This window comes from Catharus ustulatus, chromosome 9 (assembly GCF_009819885.2).
Source record: "Catharus ustulatus isolate bCatUst1 chromosome 9, bCatUst1.pri.v2, whole genome shotgun sequence".
Lineage (NCBI taxonomy): Eukaryota > Metazoa > Chordata > Aves > Passeriformes > Turdidae > Catharus > Catharus ustulatus.
Genome location: NC_046229.1, coordinates 32,823,919 through 32,844,840, shown reverse-complemented (window position 1 = coordinate 32,844,840; position 20,922 = coordinate 32,823,919). Strand labels below are relative to the sequence as shown.

The 20,922-nt window shown below is 46.7% G+C and overlaps 1 protein-coding gene across 2 annotated transcripts in view; it reads right to left on the bottom strand.

Moving 5' to 3' along the window:
• TNR (tenascin R) overlaps positions 1–7,989 on the bottom strand; it is a 35,391-nt gene extending 27,402 nt beyond the window's left edge. The window contains exons 1-4 of one of the 2 annotated variants that reach the window (XM_033067467.2): positions 5,552–7,989; positions 2,364–2,840; positions 1,675–1,938; positions 670–785 (exon numbers count right to left, since the gene is read on the bottom strand). In XM_033067467.2, the coding sequence (XP_032923358.1) occupies positions 670–785; positions 1,675–1,938; positions 2,364–2,840; positions 5,552–6,047 (1,353 nt within the window). In that variant the 5' untranslated portion in view covers positions 6,048–7,989. The remainder of the gene's footprint in view (positions 1–669; positions 786–1,674; positions 1,939–2,363; positions 2,841–5,551) is intronic. The other variant, XM_033067468.2, reaches the window with a different exon arrangement.
• Positions 7,990–20,922: the final 12,933 nt, after the last annotated feature.

The following is a 20,922-nucleotide window of genomic DNA, read 5'->3' as shown; positions in this document are numbered from 1 at the left end:
CTTTTACTGCTGGGGTTTGCATACTCTTGTAAAGAGGCTCAATATAAAATTGAAGCTACACTTATGGCTAAATGCTGCAGAAATTATGAATGTAGATTAAATACTTCATGTACAATTTTTGTTGCTGCACACAGAAAATATGGGGTATTTAGGGCAATGTGTTTATCCTTTCATCTTTTCTGGCATGATTTCTACCTGCTCATCACAGCAATTAAAATTCCATGGCAGGAATTAACTGTGCGTGTGACTTGGGGATGTTGACGGTTGTTGTCTGAGAGCCAGCAGCTGCTTGCCTTGATCCAGACTGCTTTGGGGAGCTTAAAGTAGAGAGCAGGGCAAGGAAAAGCAGGAGGTTAAAGAGTCATTGCAAAGGAGATGGAAAGGAAAAAGACAGTGCAACAACAAGAGGCAGCGAGGCTGGAAAGTTTTTTTCCCATCACTGGATTTTTTGGAGGACATTTCTTTGAGGACATATATTCCTTGACATAAAAACTAATGGGGAAATGCAGGCTGGCAGTGTCTAGGGTGTCTGATGTGCAGCACACAAATGGCAAACACAGGCTGGGTATTTTGGGAAGGGAGTAATTGGACACTGATTTAGGATCCACTCATGGGTGATTTCAGGGTGACTGGGTATATCCTGCAATGCTGTGAGTGTGGCAGGAGTACCTTGGGAATGAAGCTGATCTCCCAGCCGTCAAAAGGGAAGGAGAAGGGCTCCCACTGCACCTCTGCCGTTGTCTCTGTGATGGTCTTGAACTTCAGCCCCTGTGGTGTGGCGAGGTCTGGAAGGGAGCAGGGGGTGGTGAGCAGAGCGGGGTGGGTGTGCACATGCTGTTATACACACCCTGTTCCCTGTGGGTATTTTGTTATCTGGGCAACAAAACCAGGCAAACTTTGGTAACCGTTAGCAAAACTCCTTTTTCCTCACTCCACATGGGTTGGAGGAAAAAGAGGGAAATGCCTGGACCTATGGACACGGAACCATCCCACTGCACTATCGTGTGAACAGAGTGAATGATGGAGTTGCAAAGAGGTGTCTGGATAGTTTCTGGTTTTCCCCTGTCCTTAGTCTCCAAGAAACCCTTCAGGAAACTGGCATTACAGCTTGATACTCCTGTTTTCCTCTGTGCATCATGGTCCTGGTCAGGACTGTTTCTCCTGATGCACAGCAGCATCCCCTCTTGCTGCACTGTTGCCCATATCATGGGCATATCATATCATATCATATCATATCATATCAATCATATAATATCATGTCATATCATATCATATATCATATATCATTATATCGTATCTGTTCGGGAGTGGGAGGAGAACCTGAGACTTCTGCGTTATATTGTAGTATTTTCTCTGAGGGAAACAATGTAGTGTTTGGGGCCACATTCTGGGGGCTTCAATCAAACTCTGGAAGCTTTTTCTTCTTTTTAGACATCCAGGTTTTCATCTGAACTGAGTCTTTCTGAAGAGGGTGGACACATTTCATCCTTTCCTAGATCCCTTTACAAATACATTTTTTCTTTTTCTTTTTTCTTTCTTCCTTTTTTTTTTTTTTTTTTATTTTTGGAAGCTCAAGTTTCTGCTGCTAGAAGGTTTTTATGGAAGAAGTGAGTCATCTTGAGAATCCCCTCAGGATAATTGGGTAGTAAGTGACAAGTGCAGTAGGATACTTACTAGTCATCACCTTGGAGGTAATGGGGATGCTGAAGACGTCACTGATGACTGCATAGATGCTGACATTGTAGGCAACACCTGGCTCCAGATTCGTGATGGTGATACTGCTCCAGTCCCCAGGCACCCTCTGCTGCAGCTGGGTGCCCCCCTGCACCGCTGGCTGGTACGAGACAACGTACTCGGTGGCTGCCCCGGAGCTGTCCCAAGCCAGCTCGATGGAGTTGTCGCTGATCCCTGTCACCCGCAGGTTTTCAGGAGGAGACACTGGTGGGAAGGGCAGAGGTATGGAGAGTGTCAGGGTGTGAGTGTTTTATTCTTCCACTCCTGTGGGAGGGTGTGTAGGTGTACTGGTGGGACATGGGCACGGGCTGGGGGTTATGTGCTGCCTATGGTTATCTGAAAAGCTAGGTAAAGGCTCAGGAGAACCCGTTGCACAAAGGGTTTAGCTCCCACGGGATAAACCTCACTAGCTTTTTGCTCACCTCCCAAACTTTTGTCCACGGTGTGTTTCGGGTCAGGGATAACAGGGAGGTAGCCACGCTGTGGGGCCTCAGTGTATCCTAAGTGATGCGCTCTGCTGGGTATGGATTTCTCCCAGACTTCGCCGTGCTCCTATGGGACTCTGGGCACCTTGAAACCCTTGCTTATACACTCAAGCCTGGCTCTCCTCACACATCCCTCCCCGCTACCTGCTGAGCAGTCCTGCCCGTCATAGCCTTCCTCGCAGACGCAGAGCCCATCCCGGCAGAGCCCTCTGCCGCTGCAGGCGTTGGGGCAGTGCAGCCTTGCGCAGTCCTCGCCGGCGAAGCCCTCCTGGCACACGCAGGTGCCGTTCACGCAATAGCCCCGGCCCGAGCAGTCGCGAGGGCAGCGCAGCTGGGAGCAATCCTCGCCGGTGAAACCCTCCTCGCACACGCACTCGCCGTCCACGCAGAGCCCGCGGGAGCCGCAGCCGGCGGGGCAGCGGAGCTGGGAGCAGTCTTCGCCCCCATAGTCGTTGTCGCAGACGCACTGGCCCTCCAGGCACACGCCGCGGCTGGAGCAGCCCCGGGGGCAGCGGGGCTCGGAGCAGTTGCTACCTGCCCAGCCCTCCATGCACACGCAGCTGCACGACTCCAGGCTGAAATTCCCATGGCCGCTGCACTGCGGGATGTAATCCAGCTGCCCTGCAAGGATGCAGGACCGAGGGTCAGAACCCACCGGGTGGGAAGTGGAAAAAGGGCAGTTTTGGTCTTAGGTCATCCCTCTGAAGGGCTGGAGAAGGGAGGCAGGTGTGGGGCAAGGGGGCGATAGTCCTCCCTCTAAGCATGCCCAGCTCTGGCAAACTAATGGCTTTAGGGCTGAAAGGGGAAGAATTGGTGCTGCGGGATCGTGGTGGGGTTTGGGTGGATCTTTCCCTAGGAAGCAGTGGCCTCCGTAACTATGGGTGCCATCAGCTTTGTGGTGGTGCAGGTGCTCCCTTTGGTTTCTCTCCAGCTCAGCACTCATTTGATAAGAACTTCCCTAGACCTTGTACTGGGGAAAAAATCCTTCCCTGGCCAAATTCTCTACACCAGCCATGACTCTTCTGGTCTTATGTTTACCCACTTCTCCTTTTTATAGATGAGAAATCCCCATCCGTGTTCTCTCTCTCCTATACAAAGTAGATATGTACACAAAGATGTCATCTTCATCCCTATCCTGGTGAACCTGATTAAGACAGAACTTTTGGCTTTGGGCACACTGAGGTTGTGGAAAAGCAGGGATAGCATGGGCTCTGTGGCCAGCACTTCTAATGCTCTCTCTTTACCTGGCAGCCTTGCACAGGATGCTCTGGGGTGAGAGGGATGCATGGGGATGAAGGCACCAGTCACTGACACTGCTAATGCTCCCTGCGTTGCCCTGAAACAGAACCATTGTCCCAGCTAAGGGTTTATCCAGGCAGGCTAACTTTTCCTTGCTGACTTTTACTGCTTCTCCTCATGTGAACTAAGGAAGTACAGAAACCCTTTCTGTGTTTCCTCCAAACTGTGGGAAACCTTTGCAGCCCAAAGACCCCCAGGCCCCAGGACTCTGTCCCCAGCTAAATTTTTCATCCTAGCTGACCTTTCTGAGCAGCTCTTCCAATGGGGGATGTAGCAGATGCACATATAAAAGCAGCTCAGTTAGACAGACAGACCCATTTGGGTTACTTTGCAGGACAGTTCCCATTCAAACTGCAAATACTGGGAATGCCAGACAGGAACTCTTCAGATCTCAGCCTCTAGTTAAGTTATCAAAATATGAGAGAGGATGCTTGTAAGTGTGCTAGAGGAATGAGGTTTTCCTCGGGGAAATGCCTTGAGTGGTGGGATAGGGATCCTGATCTCCTTTGCAGTGCATTCAATTGAAAGCAATTGTGGTAAAAATAAATGAAATTACTCCAGTTTTAGCTTAGCACATCTGTGATGGGAGTGGGGACTCCACCAAGCAATGAATGTTTAATGGGACTGTCTGCGCATGTTGCAAGTAACCCAAATAGACCCATCAGAGTTTCAAATTAAAACCTTTAAAACAGGTTTTTCCCTAGTATTTCCTACATGAGTTTAACCCTCACTTTGCACAGGTGTTTCCTGTTTTGTCTTAGTTATCAATGCAGCTGCTGAATGTGGCATTGGGATGGATGTGGGCTGAAGCTGTGGCTGGGAATGCATTGACTTCCACTGGCCATGTTATAGATGCCAACCCAAGCCACCCTGCTGTGTGTCCATCCTCGTTTCTCCCCGGCTGTGTGTCCATCCTTGTTTCTCCCCGACCAACACATCTTTGGTAGAACTTTTGACCTGAGCATTGGTTGCACCCATTTCATTTTAATGTGTCCTACACACAGAGGTGTTGGGGTACCACTGGAAAAATCACACTAATAGCTGCAAAACTTTAAAAAAAATGCAGTGAGTATTGGGGGCAAAAGGGTTGCTTTTAATTTTTCTTCCTTTCTGTTGCTGTTCTTGGTGTGAAAAGCAGTTTTCCCCTGGAAAGATGCTTAGTGTTTTCTTCTTGCTTTTCTCCTTGCTTAGTGTTTTCTTCCCTGCAAGGAACCCTGATGCATTGAAGCCACGAGCAGGGCTGGGCTGCATTTAGGATAGATGCCCTTTGAGACAGCCCCTCCGTGGAAATGCAGCTGCTAGCCCAAACCTTCCTGACCCATCTCATTTCAGCTGAATGCTACTTTCCTGACTCTGAGGAACAGCTGAGGTGAACTGAGGGGCTGTCTTTAATGGAGTAACCCTAATGGGACCTCTTGGAGGTCTCCACAAAAGCACATCTTTTTATTCAGATGAAATGTCATGTTGATGATTTTGTGCCTTTTATTTTTTTAGGTTTTGTTTGCATTTTTTGTATTTTAAAATTTTATTTTATTTTATTTTGTAACTCAGCTTTTCAGATGTGTTCCCTCCTCCTACAGAGAATATGAAGGAACTTATTGCCAACTCTCATGGGGTTGCCTTCAGCCCAGGGACAGGTTAGGAGAACAGCTACATCTCTGCTCCCTGTCCCACAAGCAGCGGCAGATGTCTAAGAGAGTTGGAAGCGCTGTGGAGCTGGGAGATCTCCTTGCTCATCCCTAACCAGCTGTAATTTCATCCATAAAGGGGGTTCAGCTCTCTCTCCATTGTGGAGTTTTTGCAGCGAGTGGGGCATGAGCACTCAAGTAATTGAAGCCCTTCCAGGGGTTTTCCTGGGTTTGAGGACTTAAGCTAAGTTTTTTCACTAAAGCCACAGCCCCATCATGGGTAACCATTAGTTTTCCTCTGTCATCACTTTGACTGGTATCATCAGGTTATTTCCACCATTATTTCTCCTGCCTTTTGCTCAAGCCCTCAGTCCCCAGCAAGAGCTAACAGGATGGCATTACTACCTGTGACTGCATTTTCTTGGCAGCAATTGGAGGTACATTGGTCCCGGAGGATGGAGACCTCCCTCTCCAGCATCTCAATCCTGCTCAGCAGCTCCTGCAGGGATGGGAGGGAGGTGGAGCACTTGCAGGCCTGCTTGGGCATGTTTATCCTGTGGGTGAAGGTGAACTGGCTCTCGCTGTCAGAGGTCTGCTCCATGTACTCTGCCAGTCGGTCGTCTTCTGAACTCACCTCCTCGGCCGAAGACTTGAACATGGATGAGCAGCAGCTGTCCAGTGGGATGTTGATGTTGTAGATGTGGTGGAAGACCATGGGCTGCTCTTTGATAGGTGAGCTGCAGTTGGCAAGGCCACTTGCCTCATCCACTGCTGTCCTCTCAGCTGGCTCTGTTGTCATCTCCAGCCGGCACTCAAAAGGCTTGAGGACAGCACCCATCAGAAGCAAGTTGAAGCTGATGACTACATTTTTCAGGACTGGGTTTTCACCATCAGTCCCCATTTTCCTGGAAGAGGGAAGAGCCTTCCAGGCCAGTCTTGGTCAGCCAAGAGTGGCGAGGACCTGGGAATACAGAAGCAAAAGAGCATGGCTGGTGTTAGCCTCAAAACTATGCTCAGCACAGAGAGGCAAATCCTTCTTGGCAGTTGTCTAGACACATGTGGGGCTCACTTGACCCACATGCAGTCCTGCTGGCTTTGGTAGAGCCTAAATCAACCCTGAATGGAAAGTATGGCTGGTGGGATGACCTTGTCATAGCCCTTGAGCAGGGACAAAGACTCTTTGTTGCTACTGCTTTTTTATTTAGGAAACAATTAATCTGGTACTATCAAAGCACCAAATACTCATCTCTAGCCCACTTACCACATCTTACTTTGCCACCTTCTGCCAATGCCAAAACCTTGAGCAATTGCTATTTCTTGCTTCTAATGGCCCTTCTGCTCTGGAGCTCCTCTTCAGCTCCCTGGGGAACATCACTGCCTCCCTCATTACCCTGCTGCTGAATGAAAACATGTGTTTGCTAGTTTCTCTCCAACAACAACTGTAACTCCTTTGGTAGGTTCTCTTCCCCCCTCCCACTCCCCCCGATTTTAGGAAAAGCAAAAAAATGGAAGTAACTCTGCAATGGGGTGGCTCTGACCATGCTCACAGAAGACAGGCTCCGTAAGTGGCGATTTGGGGCTGCATTCTCAAGTTCTCCTCTACCTTCTGGGCTTTCTGCTGCCTCCTGGGTGGCCCTGGCTGACCCACAGACAGACTCCTTGTCCCTGCCTAATGGGGCAGCTGTGACAGGGGAAGGCACAGGGACTAATGAACACTGGCTGCCTTTGACTCGTTGGAGTTCAAATCTCAGGACCCCCTCCTTGGCCTCTTGCTTGGCTTTTTGTGTGTGCTCGGAGTGGAAGTAATTGTGGCCATGAGCCAGCTGCTGCGGGCTGGGCCAGTGCTTCAAAGGATGACTCCTTGCAGGGTTACAGGAGCAGCTTAGACATGGGAAATGAAATCCTTCCTCTCCCCCACTTCAGATCCAGCCTGCCTCAAGAGACATCAGAGCCTGCTTGTGAGCACAACTGGATGGGGGGAGGAAGGTTCTGTGTGGATGCAGGGATGAGGGAGTGGGAGATGGATGATGAATAAAGGAGGGTGAGCAGATACACAAAGCAATTGCTTGCTAATGACAGTGAGCAGGGTGGTTGGGTAATTAACGACTCTGTAACACATAGACCGAAAGCCATTCATTTGCTAGTAGGAACTTCCAGGCTTATTGATCTGAATCTGTTTATCAGTACATTCATTACACCTGCCCAGCTCTTGGTTCTCACTGGAAAGTCACTGCACCTTAGGCAGGGCATGATGCTATGGGAATATTGGCATCCCTGGGGCATGATACTACAGAGATTTTTGTAATATCACTGGTTGGGCTCTTAGTTGTGAAATGGTGAAAAGTCACCATGGTTCAGGTTGACCCTAGCTCAAACCAGGCTGAATCCATAGGGCAGGTAGATGCTTCTTGGTGTCCTCCAATCCAGAGCAAGCCAGATATCCCTATTAATCCTCAACTTCTTCCCAGAGACTTGGGCTGACAGGTCTGAAACCCTGCCAAATTTGCAAATCCATTCCTGAGCTCTGTCATCTCCTTTCCCTATCTGGTTCTGCTCTGTCTCCTGCTCCTTGTGTCAACAGTTTGCTTTTTCCTAAAGGACCAGTCATGGTGAACTCAGCCAGGGTGGGCTGGGAGAGTTCTGGGGCTGCATGAGCAGTCTGACAGCTCGAGTCGTGTCTACCTGGGAAGAGAAGTTGCCTGAACATTCCTCCTTTGGGTTCCTCATTTTCCCGTGCTCCTGATGCTTCCCAGTCCAGCTCACACTGCAGTGACACAACCATTAAAAACCATTGACTGAGGGAACAGATCGAGGACTGTATATTTTTTTCTCCCTCCTTCACAAGGAAAATAAGTCAATTTCTGTGTCATTTAATATGTAAAATTGGTTGCATTAGAGCAAATTTACCTAGGTCACTTTTAGTCTTTTTTTCAATTAGTCTTTGTTGTCCCCAAGTTCAGATAAAACTCCCAGCTGGTGGTCTTCCTGATGCCTTTGATCCCTTCATTCCTAGAGGTGGCCTTGGAAAATCTCCCATCCAGGGCAGCAAAGGCAGCTTTGAGCCCGTCACTTTCCTGGTGTCTGATGCCAATATTCTTCTCCTTCATGTTCTGCTGGACTCAGGCAATGCTTCTCCATCCCAGAATGGCCTCTGTGTAATCTGGATAGGACACCTGATCTCCAGTTGCCTCTGGCACAGCAGAAGAATGGGGCAGCTTCTATATTTTCCCAGAGCTGGCTACTTTTGGTTTGTTTTGCTCTTTTTTTCCCCCCTACAATCCCCCTGAAACACGGATGTTCAAATTAAAGAGTTATTACAGCTAATTCTGAAGTTTGGCAGGCATTGAGCTTTCGGCTCCAAAGTATTTTGACTTTGGGGAATTGTGAAAGAATCAATCTGCTGCAATTTCTCTGTAGTGCTCAATAAAAAATACAGACAATATAAAACTGAGAAAAATATTAGAGGGTTTTGTCAAACATATACTACAGCAAAGCTCTCTCTTTTCCTCTCCATCAGCCTCTCTTCATCCAGAATTTATGCCTTATGGGCCAGCAAAGGAAGAAATATAAAAACCCTATTAAATCCACGGTGCATCCACCCTAATTACGTATTTTCAGTTATTTTTACATTTTGCTGATGGGCTGTATCTGTGTGAGCAGCTTTGTGAGAACGAATGCAAAAGGGAACCTGTGTGTGTGTATGCTCGGAGAAGCTGTGCCAACAAAGTCATTAATGGTGTGGCAGTGGTTTGAGGGGATGGGGGGGGAAGAGCATCCTCCCAAAATGCAACACTGAGTCCCCCAGCAGCATCTGCAGCCCTTTTTTTATAACTTAGCAACGTGAATGTAGCAAATGCAAACTGGGCTTTTGCAGGATGCGTGCAGAGACATCAGATCTGCACAATGAGTATGATGCAGAAGTTTTGTCCGTGGTATTTTGTGAGCATTGTTTAATATTTTGATGGTCCAACAATATTTCTATTTTCATGGCAGTTTTGATGAATTGCTTTGGTTAAAAAAAGTTTCAAATATTGTCTGGAAAGATGCTTGAGAAAGGAAAATATCTGTTTCTTCTGCCATATATTGTGTATTAAAATGTTTTTTGAAGTCACTAAAGATGTGAAAATGAAGTGAACATTTTGTTTTTGAGTGAGAAACCTTCTAATCTACCCAGAGCATATAAAGATGGATATGTGTGTGTATATATTTATGTAGATTTACTGCATTCCCTTTTTCTGAACACCAACCTTGCTGTTTGGTGCAGATGTCCAGCTGGAAAATCAGATGCACGGTAATTTCATGATTATAAGCCGCACTGATTATAAGCCGCACTTCCGGGTGCCAGCAACTTTTCATTCTTTGTCCATACATAAGCTGCACCTGATTATAAGCCGCACATTACAATACAGAGTGTGATAAAAGGTATCTGTTCTATCACCATCTGTTGAGGGTGGGGGCAGTGATCCTTATCTCAACGGCAGATATTCTGCTAATGAGCCATCCATTGAAACCAGGCAGGGCATTGTTCTTTATCTTTTCACAACCCATCCTTCCTCCAGGGAGTCATTTTCTGCTAATGGCCATTGAGTCCCACTGTGGGACTGATAAAATTACTGCATCCCATTGGGAGTTACTCCAGCCAGGGGGAAGAGCCCAACATTTCTTACCAAGATAAAAACAGGTTTTGGGACACTAAGGGAGACCCTTTCTCCACTGGACTCCAGAGGAAAACCGGATTTCTCCACATTACCACTGGACCTCCGGAGGGAAACTGCACCTTGTACAGGAGCACTGCTTCAGCTGAATCACATCTGTCACTGCAAGAGGATGCAGCCACCATTTAATGGGACTGCTACCAATACCCTGCCTGATGGGGTGTCAGGTTGTACTCTGACTTTGTCAGGGTTTGGAGTTTGTTCCTTTGTAGTACTGTATTTCTATTTTAATTTCCCTAGTAAAGAACTGTTATTCCTAATTCCCATATTTTTGCCTGAAAGCCCCTTGATTTCAAAATTATAATAATTTGGAGGGAGGGGGTTTACATTCTTCATTTCAAAATGAAGCTCCTGCCTTTCTCAGCAGACACCTGTCCTCCAAACTAAAACAGCAGCTTTCCATTCTTTGTCGATATATAAGTGGCACCTGATTATAAGCCGCACTTTGGGTTCAGACCAAAATTTTAGTCAAAATGGTGCGGCTTATAATCGTGAAATTACTCAGGCCCGTGCTCATCCTTGATGCTGACCAACAAACCATCAAGAAGCAGAGTTTGCTGCCTGCTTCCTTAGCATGGCAGAAGCAAGCAGGTATTTGCTAACACCCAACAGTCCCTGAAACGTGTGATTAGGGCTGTGATGTGTTCCCTGCTGGAGCACAGACCTCTGTGATGGATTTGCTCCCTCTGCTGTTAATGCTGGAAGTGACCCCAGGGTATGGTGATGTGGGAAGCCTCCAAGTGTATTGTTTGGACTTGTTGCAGTGTCTTGCAGGTTTTAGCCAAAAGCACCTGCTGATGGATGGTTTTCAAGGCTTCCAAAACCACCCTAGAGATAACCAAGTGCTTAGTGCAGATGGTGCCTGTTCCATGTTATAACAAGATGTAGTCCATGCAGCTTTCCTCTTGGGTTCATTGGGAAGGAAATTCAGCTCCATGGTATCCCTGGCTGGCTTCCCAGCCTTAGACTTTTAATTCCAAGGTGATTATACAGCTGTAAAACTGACGTGGATTGCATTGCAGGCTCTGAATCTGAACTCTGAAGTTTTTTGGGATCTTCAAAGTGAAGCTGCAGTCCTCGCTGGTTTAAGGCAACTCATCGTTCCCATCCATCAACATTATTATTGCCTTGACATTGAAATTTTTCCTGGGTGCCATGTCCTTCAGCCATGGCAGGGGAGGACGTGTACATAGCACACATTGTCAAGCACTGGCACCCAGGAAAGTGGTGAATCACCATTCTTGAAGGGATTTTAATAAATCTGGTATGTGTGGCACCTGGGGACATAGTTTAGTGGTGGGCTTGGCAGTGCCAAATTAATGGTTGGGCCTTGATCTTAGAGGTCTTTTCCATCCCAAATAATTCTAAGATTCTCAGACCCTGTGATGCGTGTCTTGCTTTTGCTTTGCTTTGTGATTCAGCAAGAAACTCTAGTGATTTTCATGTCCCACTGGAAAGAACTTGCATTGCAGCAGCTGCTAATGAAGAAATAGTGGAAATAATTGGGTCAGCTCCTCAGCAGCTGAAACTGCTGCAAATTTGGTGTCACGAGACTGGTCTGCACCAGTAGGATCCTCCTGAGCAGATGTAGGGATGTAGCATGTACTGCAGACCAATTCCTTCCTGCCGCTTTCTGAGGGGAAGCAGTACTGGTGCCCAGTTATTACTGATCTACTGATGTGTAATTTGTCTGTTTAAAAAGGCTTTTACTGCATTAATTCCAGGGGGAGAGGGAAGGTCCTTGCTGTGTGAAAGTAAATGAAGCCTTCTCCCTGATCAGCTCCTTTTGCACCCTCTGTTTAACTGCAATCCTTATCACCCCTCTAAACATAGCCTGTTTCAGGATTTTAGAGAAATTAAAGGAGGTGGAAAGCTTAAAGAAGCAAACCATCCACCATCCATAACAGTGGTTGCTTGAAGGCCAAATCCTGTCGATTCATGGGCCCAGAGCTGAGGACCAACAAGGAAACCTGCACCATACCAGAGAAGCTCGACTGAGTGTTTCCATTTCCATTCCATGCTGTCACCAAGCAGCTCTCAGAGAGGGAATGATTTTCACTCTGCTGACCAGTGAAGTTTAAGAATGAATTACTTCGATGCTTTTACTAGTTTTTCCTAACTATATGCAGACGAAGAAATCTATAGCTCTTTTAACTGACTGCAAATTCTGCCAGTTTAAAAATTCATGCATGCCTCTGTCATTGCAACCTACACTATGTCTTGCTTTCATTATATATTCTTTTATTGAATTGCCATGGAATATATCAATACCCTCTACAAACTCCCAAAGGAAAGCAAGCAGTAGCTTAGTGCAGAGGTTTTGGGGGAAATCTCCTTTAATTTTCACATTAAGAGTCTGGATCCAGCATGTCTGGCTTCACACCTCAACAGCTGCTTCCTGCCCATTCCCCTGCGAAGTCTGGGAATCACCACGTTAAGTCTTATTTTAACAAGGGTGACAGCTCTAATCTGAGCCTATCCCAGCATTTTAAAGAGCAAATTTTGGTTCTATTTTCATTTATATATATATATATTTACAGGTACACTGTGATCTCCCCATTCAAACCGAGTTTAACCACACACCACAAAAGAATTCTTGCTCAGTACGAAATATGCTTCTGTGACTGGCCTGCAAAGGTAGGCACCTAATTTTACACTGAAGACCGAGGTGGGTGCCCAATTTCATAATGAAAGCTGTTAGCAGTGAGCTTGGTCTGGCCACTGCCTGTCCCTCTTCACTCTTATCTGCCCCAGTGCTCCATGGGTGATACTGAGATGCAGCACAGGCTGCAAATGCATGCTGTGGCACAGGATGGCTCATGGTTAAAGGCTTTCCTCTATTTTCCAACACAAATATGAAGACCTATAAACACCCACAGTATCCAGTGTCCTGCAGGAAGGTGATCCATTCCCCTCTCAGTCCATGTCTACCACCCTGGTCCAGTGCTGCCTGAAATCCCAGCTCCTAATGGAGTTGCTGCCTGCTAACACTGAGCTCTTCCATACCAACTTGCGAGGCTGGGCACGTGTTTTGAGTTGTGACAGGTGAGCATTTGGTAGCCTGGCCCTTTGAGCCCTAAGATTTGATGTCTGTTGGAGATGGCCTCAGCTGCCCTGCTGCCTGGCCAACCCTGTCCTTTGGGACTTCCTGCCTGTGAAAAGTCTTCACATCCTGCACTTCGCACTATATATTTATTCACACAGAACTGTGAAATAAATCTGCCCTCAGCAGGCCTGCATTTTGCAGAAGGGTTTATTTCATCCTTCCATGATGTCTCTAGGAGTTAAAGAAGTTTTACTAGAGAGAGCTGGGGACAGAGGCTGGGATAGCTCCTGCTGCTGTTTTTACCAGCAGCCCCATTTGTCCATAATGGTGCTTCTGGGGTCACCACTCCTGCCTGGTGACTGGGGAGAGTTTAACTTTCTAAAGACTTTGGGACAGGAACAGACCTTTCAAGATGCCTGCCTTCAGTGCTAAAGCTCTGCACTGTCTTCCCAAGCCCCATGATGACCCATGTCCCTGCCCCAGCAGCTCCTGGAGTTTCACTGGAGATGCTTAGAAGCTGTAAATGAGAAATTAGCTGCAATTATGAAGCATCACAGGGCATAAATACCCTCTAATTCCTTTTTAATTACATGGTAGCACTTAATTACATGGCAACAAGAATGTAAGCACAAAAATAAATATGATTTCAGTTTTATCTTCAGCAGAGGCACTGGTAATTAATTTTGGAGGGTGATGTAGGACCTGCATGGTGTGAATCCTACTAACAGAGAACTGCAAAGGTGCTGCTGCCCAGGACAGACAAACTTCCCTTCTTCCTTCCCAAAAGCCACGGCTTTGTCACCTCTTCCCATTCCCCATTCAGTGGCATCGCTCTGTCTGTCTGCATGTTGATGCACAGGCAGAGACTTGCAGATGTCAGGAAAAGGCAGGACTGGTCAGTCTCAGTATCCACTCATCACCCTGCATGGAGAAAACCAGGCACAAGAGCCTCCATGGTTCATTCTTCCCACCTCAATTAGGCTGTGAACTTACACCCATAACCAGCTGTTGAAATTTGGATCACTCTCAGCTATGGGCATGGGCTTTTTTCCCCATTTGCTCCCAGCATTCCACTCAGGTGCCAGCAGCAAGTCCTCGTGCTCATCTGACTGGTGCTTGGCTGTCATATTGTATTAGAGTCTGCAAATCAGCCCAGACTTCCTTGGGGCTTAGCTGAAGCGGATGCAAATCCGGCTTGGGATGCTCCTTTGCCGGAACGCTGCCACCCATTACCCCCAGCACAGATTGAGCACATGCCTTAATGAAGATAAAGGGATGTGCAATGAAGCACAAAGTCACGCTGAAGAACTTAGATGCACCTTAACCTCTGTCACCCCCATATAAACACTCTGAGCACATATAAATGGAGAACAGTGCTGTGGACCAGCAGACGAAAAAACCCTACTATTTCCCTAGTTTTTTAACCACAATTAGTACATTGCAGCATGTTCCCCTGGGAACTCTGAGCAGAAGCACACAGGAATTCAGTTTGCTTTCAGTAAAAGCAAACCCACCTGCTGAAGTCACATAAGCACAGTTTTTAACTTGCTCTTCAGTTTGCCAAGTCATTTATACCCTCACCCAAAGTCAGGGGGATGGAGAAGGAATGTTCAGCTGGTGGATTCTTGCATTAATTTTCCCTTCACATGTAATTTTACAACACAGAGATGAAGCAGAGCTGATGTGATCACAGTTGAGTATGCTGTGACATTCCCCTACGTGCTTTATGAGTCACATACTGGAAAAAACGCAGATTTCGCTTTCTTTTTAATGTATTACTTAAACTAAACAGCAGGTTACTGCTGATTTACATGCACATGCAACCTGGCAGGTAGCAGCAGGGATCATGCTGTCTGAACCTTCCAATAATTGATATTTTCTACTCACCTTCCCATTGTAATTTCCCTGGAATGTAAAGAGCAGCAGCAGATACTTGTGGAACAAAGCTGGAATAAAGCTGCCACGGTGGAGCTGGCTGGAGGGTGGTTTTCCTTGGGCAAAGCTTGTTCCAGGACCCTTTGGGGACCTGCAGGATTTCCTCAGGAGGGGAACAACCTTTGGTCAGTACCACAAGGACCCTGCAAACATTTTCTATCATGTCCCATTGAAAAGACAATCAAAGAGAGCATGAAAAAGCTGGAGCAGAGAAATGAATCATAGTCCTGCTGCAGAGACTTAATTTGATAAATAATGTACAGTAATCTCATGATTATAAGCCGCACTGATTATAAGCCGCACTTCTGGGTGCCAGCAACTTTTCATTCTTTGTCCATATATAAGCTGCACCTGATTATAAGCCGCACATTACAATACAGAGTGTGATAAAAGGTATCTGTTCTATCACCATCTGTTGAGGGTGGGGGCAGTGATCCTTATCTCAACAGCAGATATTCTGCTAATGAGCCATCCATTGAAACCAGGCAGGGCATTGTTCTTTATCTTTTCACAACCCATCCTTCCTCCAGAGAGTCATTTTCTGCTAATGGCCATTGAGTCCCACTGTGGGACTGATAAAACTACTGCATCCCATTGGGAGTTACTCCAGCCAGGAGGAAGAGCCCAACATTTCTTACCAAGACAAAACCAGAGGTTTTGGGACACTAAGGGAGACCCTTTCTCCACTGGACTCCAGAGGAAAACCGGATTTCTCCACATCACCACTGGACCTTCAGAGGGAAACTGCACCTTGTACAGGAGCATTGCTTCAGCTGAATCACATCTGTCACTGCAAGAGGATGCAGCCACCATTTAATGGGACTGCTACCAACAGCCTGCCTGACGGGGTGTCAGGTTGTACTCTGACTTTGTCAGGGTTTGGGTCTGTTTCTTTGTAGTACTGTATTTTGATTTTAATTTCCCTAGAAAAGAACTGTTATTCCTAATTCTCATATCTTTGTCTGAAAGCCGCTTGATTTCAAAATTATAATAATTTGGAGGGAGGGGGTTTACATTCTCCATTTCAAAGAGAAGCTCCTGCCTTTCTCAGCAGACACCTGTCCTCTAAACTATATATAAGCCGCACATTATAAGCCACACTTTGGGTTCGGACCAAAATTTTAGTCAAAATGGTGCAGCTTATAATCGTGAAATTACTGTATATGGAGTTTACAGTAATAACTGCTTTCTTCCCACCCAGGCAGTTGGGCTGGGTTTTGATATATTCCTCCTCCCAGCAAGTGTGACAGACTCTGTTTTGTCAGATAAGTTAATCTGTGGCTTTTCTCAACCACTGGCAAACCACACGTGTGGATATGGAGAGGAAGTGAAATTCCCAGACATGGCAGAAGGAAAGAATTATGTGGGGGGTGCACATTTGGGAGATCTCCTGAAGTTAATGTGTGCCATTAATGTATGTATGGATGTATGGCTGAGAGGTGTATGGCCCTGGGTCTGCACGTAAGTCCCAGCTGCCCCAACAGCAGGGTGCTGCACCCGGAACGGCCCACCAACCTTGGTCCAGCCCAGTGCTGGAGAGGTGGCTTCTCCATCCCAGGATCAAGGCCCTCATCCCACCACTGAAATAATTTGTATTCTAGCATGCTTTCCAAAGCATGACATCTCTCACAGTTAGGTCCCCTCAGGAAAGATAGGACCTTGGAGGTGACCAGCTAAATCACCTCTGGTTATCCTTGAAGAGTGCTGGAGCAAGGCTTATCCTTTGTGATCCCATGCTGCTGGTACAACAACGTGAAGTGAGGTGTTCCCGTCACCTTCCCTGCCCAGTTTTCCTCCCCTTAGACCATAAGAGCCATCACAATGGGACAATCCAAACTATGGGCTAGCCCTTTTCCTCCCTCTTTTGACATCTTAAGACATGGAGATGGGAAAATGGGGGCTAAAAATCGGTCTCTTTAGGAAGCAAAAAAGAGAGAAATTTCCTCTTGCCTCTCTTGTTTTTGGGCTTCTGATGAATAGCAAGAGAGGATAGGGGAGGATAGAGGAGGACTGTGACCACTCCTGAGCCTCAGAGATTCTGGTGACTCAAGGACTTCCTAACCTGCAAGAGCCTGTCTGGCTTGAGATAGCAAGAGGGGCTCACAGGTGTAGGACAGAGCTGGTCTGGGCTTTTAGTATGGGGGTCGTATACAATAAGTCATGCTGTGGGTGTGCAGTCCAAATCCTAGATTTCCTTAGGTTTTGTCTTCCAGCCAGCTGGGATAGCCTCCATGGACATGTCTGGATCTGAGGAGCTGGCTGAACACTTGCATGGAGCCTCTGGTGCTACTAGAAGAATATAAAATGGCTTTAATCAAGGCACACCAGGGAAAATACTCTTTAGTCATTTTTATAGCAGACCTTGAAGGCTTTGGCTGGAGTGATTTGGTTAAAAATAGATTTGTTTCTGTTGGACTTCGGCAGAAAACCTGGGCCACCATATTAATGAAGGTAAGCAGGAAAACCCATATCTCTCCCCATTTTACATCCCTGTGGAAGAACTGGAAATAGCCTTGGCACTTTTACTGCAGAGATAAAAAAGATCCTTGGGAGGGGAAAATAGCTGTAATCAATGTGGGCTTGCACCAGCTAAAGACTGGATTTAGGCTATGGTTTCATTGGTGTATAATAGGCAAGTGCCTCATCAAGGAGTGGATATAAATGCATAACATAATTTCATGGAGCCAGTGTGAGGCGTGAGATCTTGGAAGCCAGCCCACTGCTTTGCCATGTATCTTAAGCAAGAGCTTGCTTTTGCTCACTTTTGTTCTCCAAGTAAGTCTGTTGGTTACAAACTTACTTCACAAGCAAACACTTAAAATCAATTTTAAGGCTGTTTGAATGCTGAAGAACTCTGCGGAGATCTAAGACTCAGGATGAACAAGACCTCTTACATCCTGTGACAGACAGTGATGTAAGTCCTTTCATGAACAGGTCGAAATTTATCTTTGGATTGACTCCTGTGGGCCCAGTGTCCCAGAATTCTGGCTCAGTACTTTGCATTTCCAAGACTTTTATATTTTCTAATCCAAAACTAACCAAAGCCAGTTGGAACACACTTTCTTGCTTGCCTTTGCTGTTCTCCTTCACTTCTGATCAAATAAATAGATAAATAATGACAAATAACATGCTGTGGCCATTTGAGTAGGGCTTGCTGAACTGAGAAATTAGATCTCTTGGGCAGCAATTGCAGCAGTGGAAACAGCTGAAAATATTTGCAGTGTTGGAGCACAGCAATTTAAAATTGAGGAATTATTGGCTGCATACTATTCCTACAGAAAGTGAGGAGCAAATGCCCCTTGGTGCCTGCTGGGAGTGGGACAGCCCTGTCAAATTAGGCAAACTCAACCTACTAATTGAGGTGGACTTGGACTGCTCCTCACACACCTGAAACAGAGCAAATAGGAGAGTGTTCAAAGAGATTTCATTCAGAGGAGGCTGGACAAGCTCAAGGAGTGGGCCCATGAGAGCTTCATGAGGTTCCACAAGGTCAAGAGCAAGGCTTTTCATCTGGGTTGGGGCAACTCCTGCTATCAACACAAGTTGAGGAAACAAAGGATAGAGAGCAACTCTGGGAAGTTCTTGGAAGTAAAGGCAGATGAAGGGCGGGGCATAAACTGACCCTGTGTGTTCACAGCCCAGGAAATGACTCTCATCCTTGGTAGGCAGTGTGGGCAGCGGGTCAAGGAGGGAATACCCCAACTCTACTCAAGATCCCACCCCTGGAGTGCTGCATCTGGCCCAGGTGTCCTCAGCACAAGAAAGACAACCTATTGAAGCAGGTCCAGAGGAGGTCATGAGGAAGCTCTGAGGGCTGGAGCATCTCTGCTATGCAGACAGACTGGGAAAGCTAGGGGATGTTCAGCCTGGAGAAAAGAAGGTTCCAGGGAGACCTTGGAGCACCTTCCATTAAAGGGGTTTGAAGAGAGCTGGAAAGGGACTTCAGACAAGAGCCTGGAGAGACAAGGGGGAACGTCTTAAAAACTGCAAGAGCATTTCCTATGAAATAACAGCCTACAGAATAGGACCATGTGCTGGTGGAAGTTTATTTCTGTGCTGCTGTCAGGGACTGAAATGGTTCATGCCTTTAACATTGTTATGAAGGAGTTCTGCCCATCGTAGCAGAAACTGTATAAAGAACCTACAACCATAGAAGTCCACTTCACCTTCAAAATGCCTGATTGGAGCCTTGGACTGTGAGTTAAGCTGCCTAGGTAAGATAAAGGGGACTCTATGGTTCAATCATCTCTGGTCTGGGGAGAAGTAAACAAGGCTGAGGGAAAAGAATGCATCCGCAGGAAAGCCAGACGCAGCAGAAAATCATCCCTGTCTAGGTTTGGGGTGGGGGAAGACCACAGCCCACGGAGGCCAGGCTTGCACAGACTCCTCCCAGCCAAGGGGGGAGGAGGAGGTTTCGAGTGTGTGGTGTAACCTCTGGTCAGAGGCACTGAGCACCCATTCTCCCTTACACAAACCGGCCCAGCTGTGAAACCCCAGACCCAGAAAGGATTATCCCCACATCCACGAGACATTCACGCGGGGGGCAGCTGAGGGGGTGTCAGAATCCATCAAAGACCCCCCAAAGTGCTCCCCCAACTCACTTGTAAGGCCTTGCATCACAGGACTGCACGGGATGCAAGGTGATGCAACACATCCAGAGTCTGCTGCAGGAGACTGTGTGAAACTGCATTCCCCAGGGAGGTACCTGGGCATTCCCACCTGGCCTGAGAGATGTTAACCCATTGGATTCTGTGCTTTCTGGGGGACCCTCACCACCAGAAGACCAGCTGGAGAGGATCATCCAGACACCAGTGGGATCCACAGAGGGCTGACATTTTCTTTCTGACATATTCTGTCTCTGCTACTGTCTTTCTGTCCCCCCATCTCTTTCCTATTTTTTCTCTCCTCTCTCTCTCTCATATTTACTATCAAATAAAATCCATACTATTGGCTTTGGCATATGGTCTCGTTTGCACCTTAATTCAGGTAGAGACACTTCTAAGAACTTTAAAAATTAGACCACAACAGCTGCCAATCTAATTTTCCATTCTAGACAGATATTTTAGAAATCAAAGTCCTCTTTGGTGGAACTTTCTATGTAGCATTTTTCTTTCTCAAAGTCCAAAATTCTCTACTAATATGCACATGAGAAAGGGAAACAGATCCCTCAGACACGTGCTTGGCTGGAAGGGTGACAGGGATGACTCCACTGCCCAAACTGTGGAAAAATTTAATTTTACAATCTGGTCTGAAATCTGGGTGGGTTCTCTTCCTGTCTTGGCTGACCCTGCCATGTCTAATGTGGTATTTAGCTGGTCTGTAGGAGATACAACTGAGCTGTGATGTCTTTGATTCCTTGTCTTCTTTTGTAAGAGGAGTATGCAGAAAAAATATTCTTTCAATGCAAGCCTTGGCTGGAAGGTCAATAGCAGTTTAACATGCTTTTTTTCCCTAACATTCAGTTTGGTAGGGCTTGGGGAGTATGTTGAGGAAACTTTCTTTTCATGCAGCACATGAACATGACAAATTCTGCTGCCAGGTTCTGGGCTTTTATCACAAATTTCCTCCCCAACCACTGGGGCCAAAACCCTGTGGCCAGAGGCAGACAGCAAGCCAGGACTGCCTGTACTCATCTCAGATGTCTTCTGCCCAAATAGATGGATACCCTGGTTGGTGTTTAGCTTCAGTGTCCTGGTGTGCCTCACAGAGGGACCTTCACTTGTTAGTGCTCGCATAGTGCTGCAGGATGCTTTGACAGAAGACTTTCTGCTTGTAAGTTATTTTAATAATTTTCCTATATGATTTTGTTTCCTGGCAGAGAATTGAGTTTGCTAGACACAAGCTTGCCTTGGCTGCTCTGGAGAAACTAAAGAAACATCAAGCATTGCTAATAGTTATTTTGAAATTCCACCTTCTCTCTGTGCTTCTCCTTTCTAAAACTGCTGCAGATTGGACAGTTGAGATGAGTGATTAGAGGGATGGTGCCAGCCACAGCTAATTAGGTTGTGGATCCAATCCTTTAAGCCTATGTGCCTCCACTAATTTCTGAGCTCATTTATATCAGCTGAGATAGGTTAGGA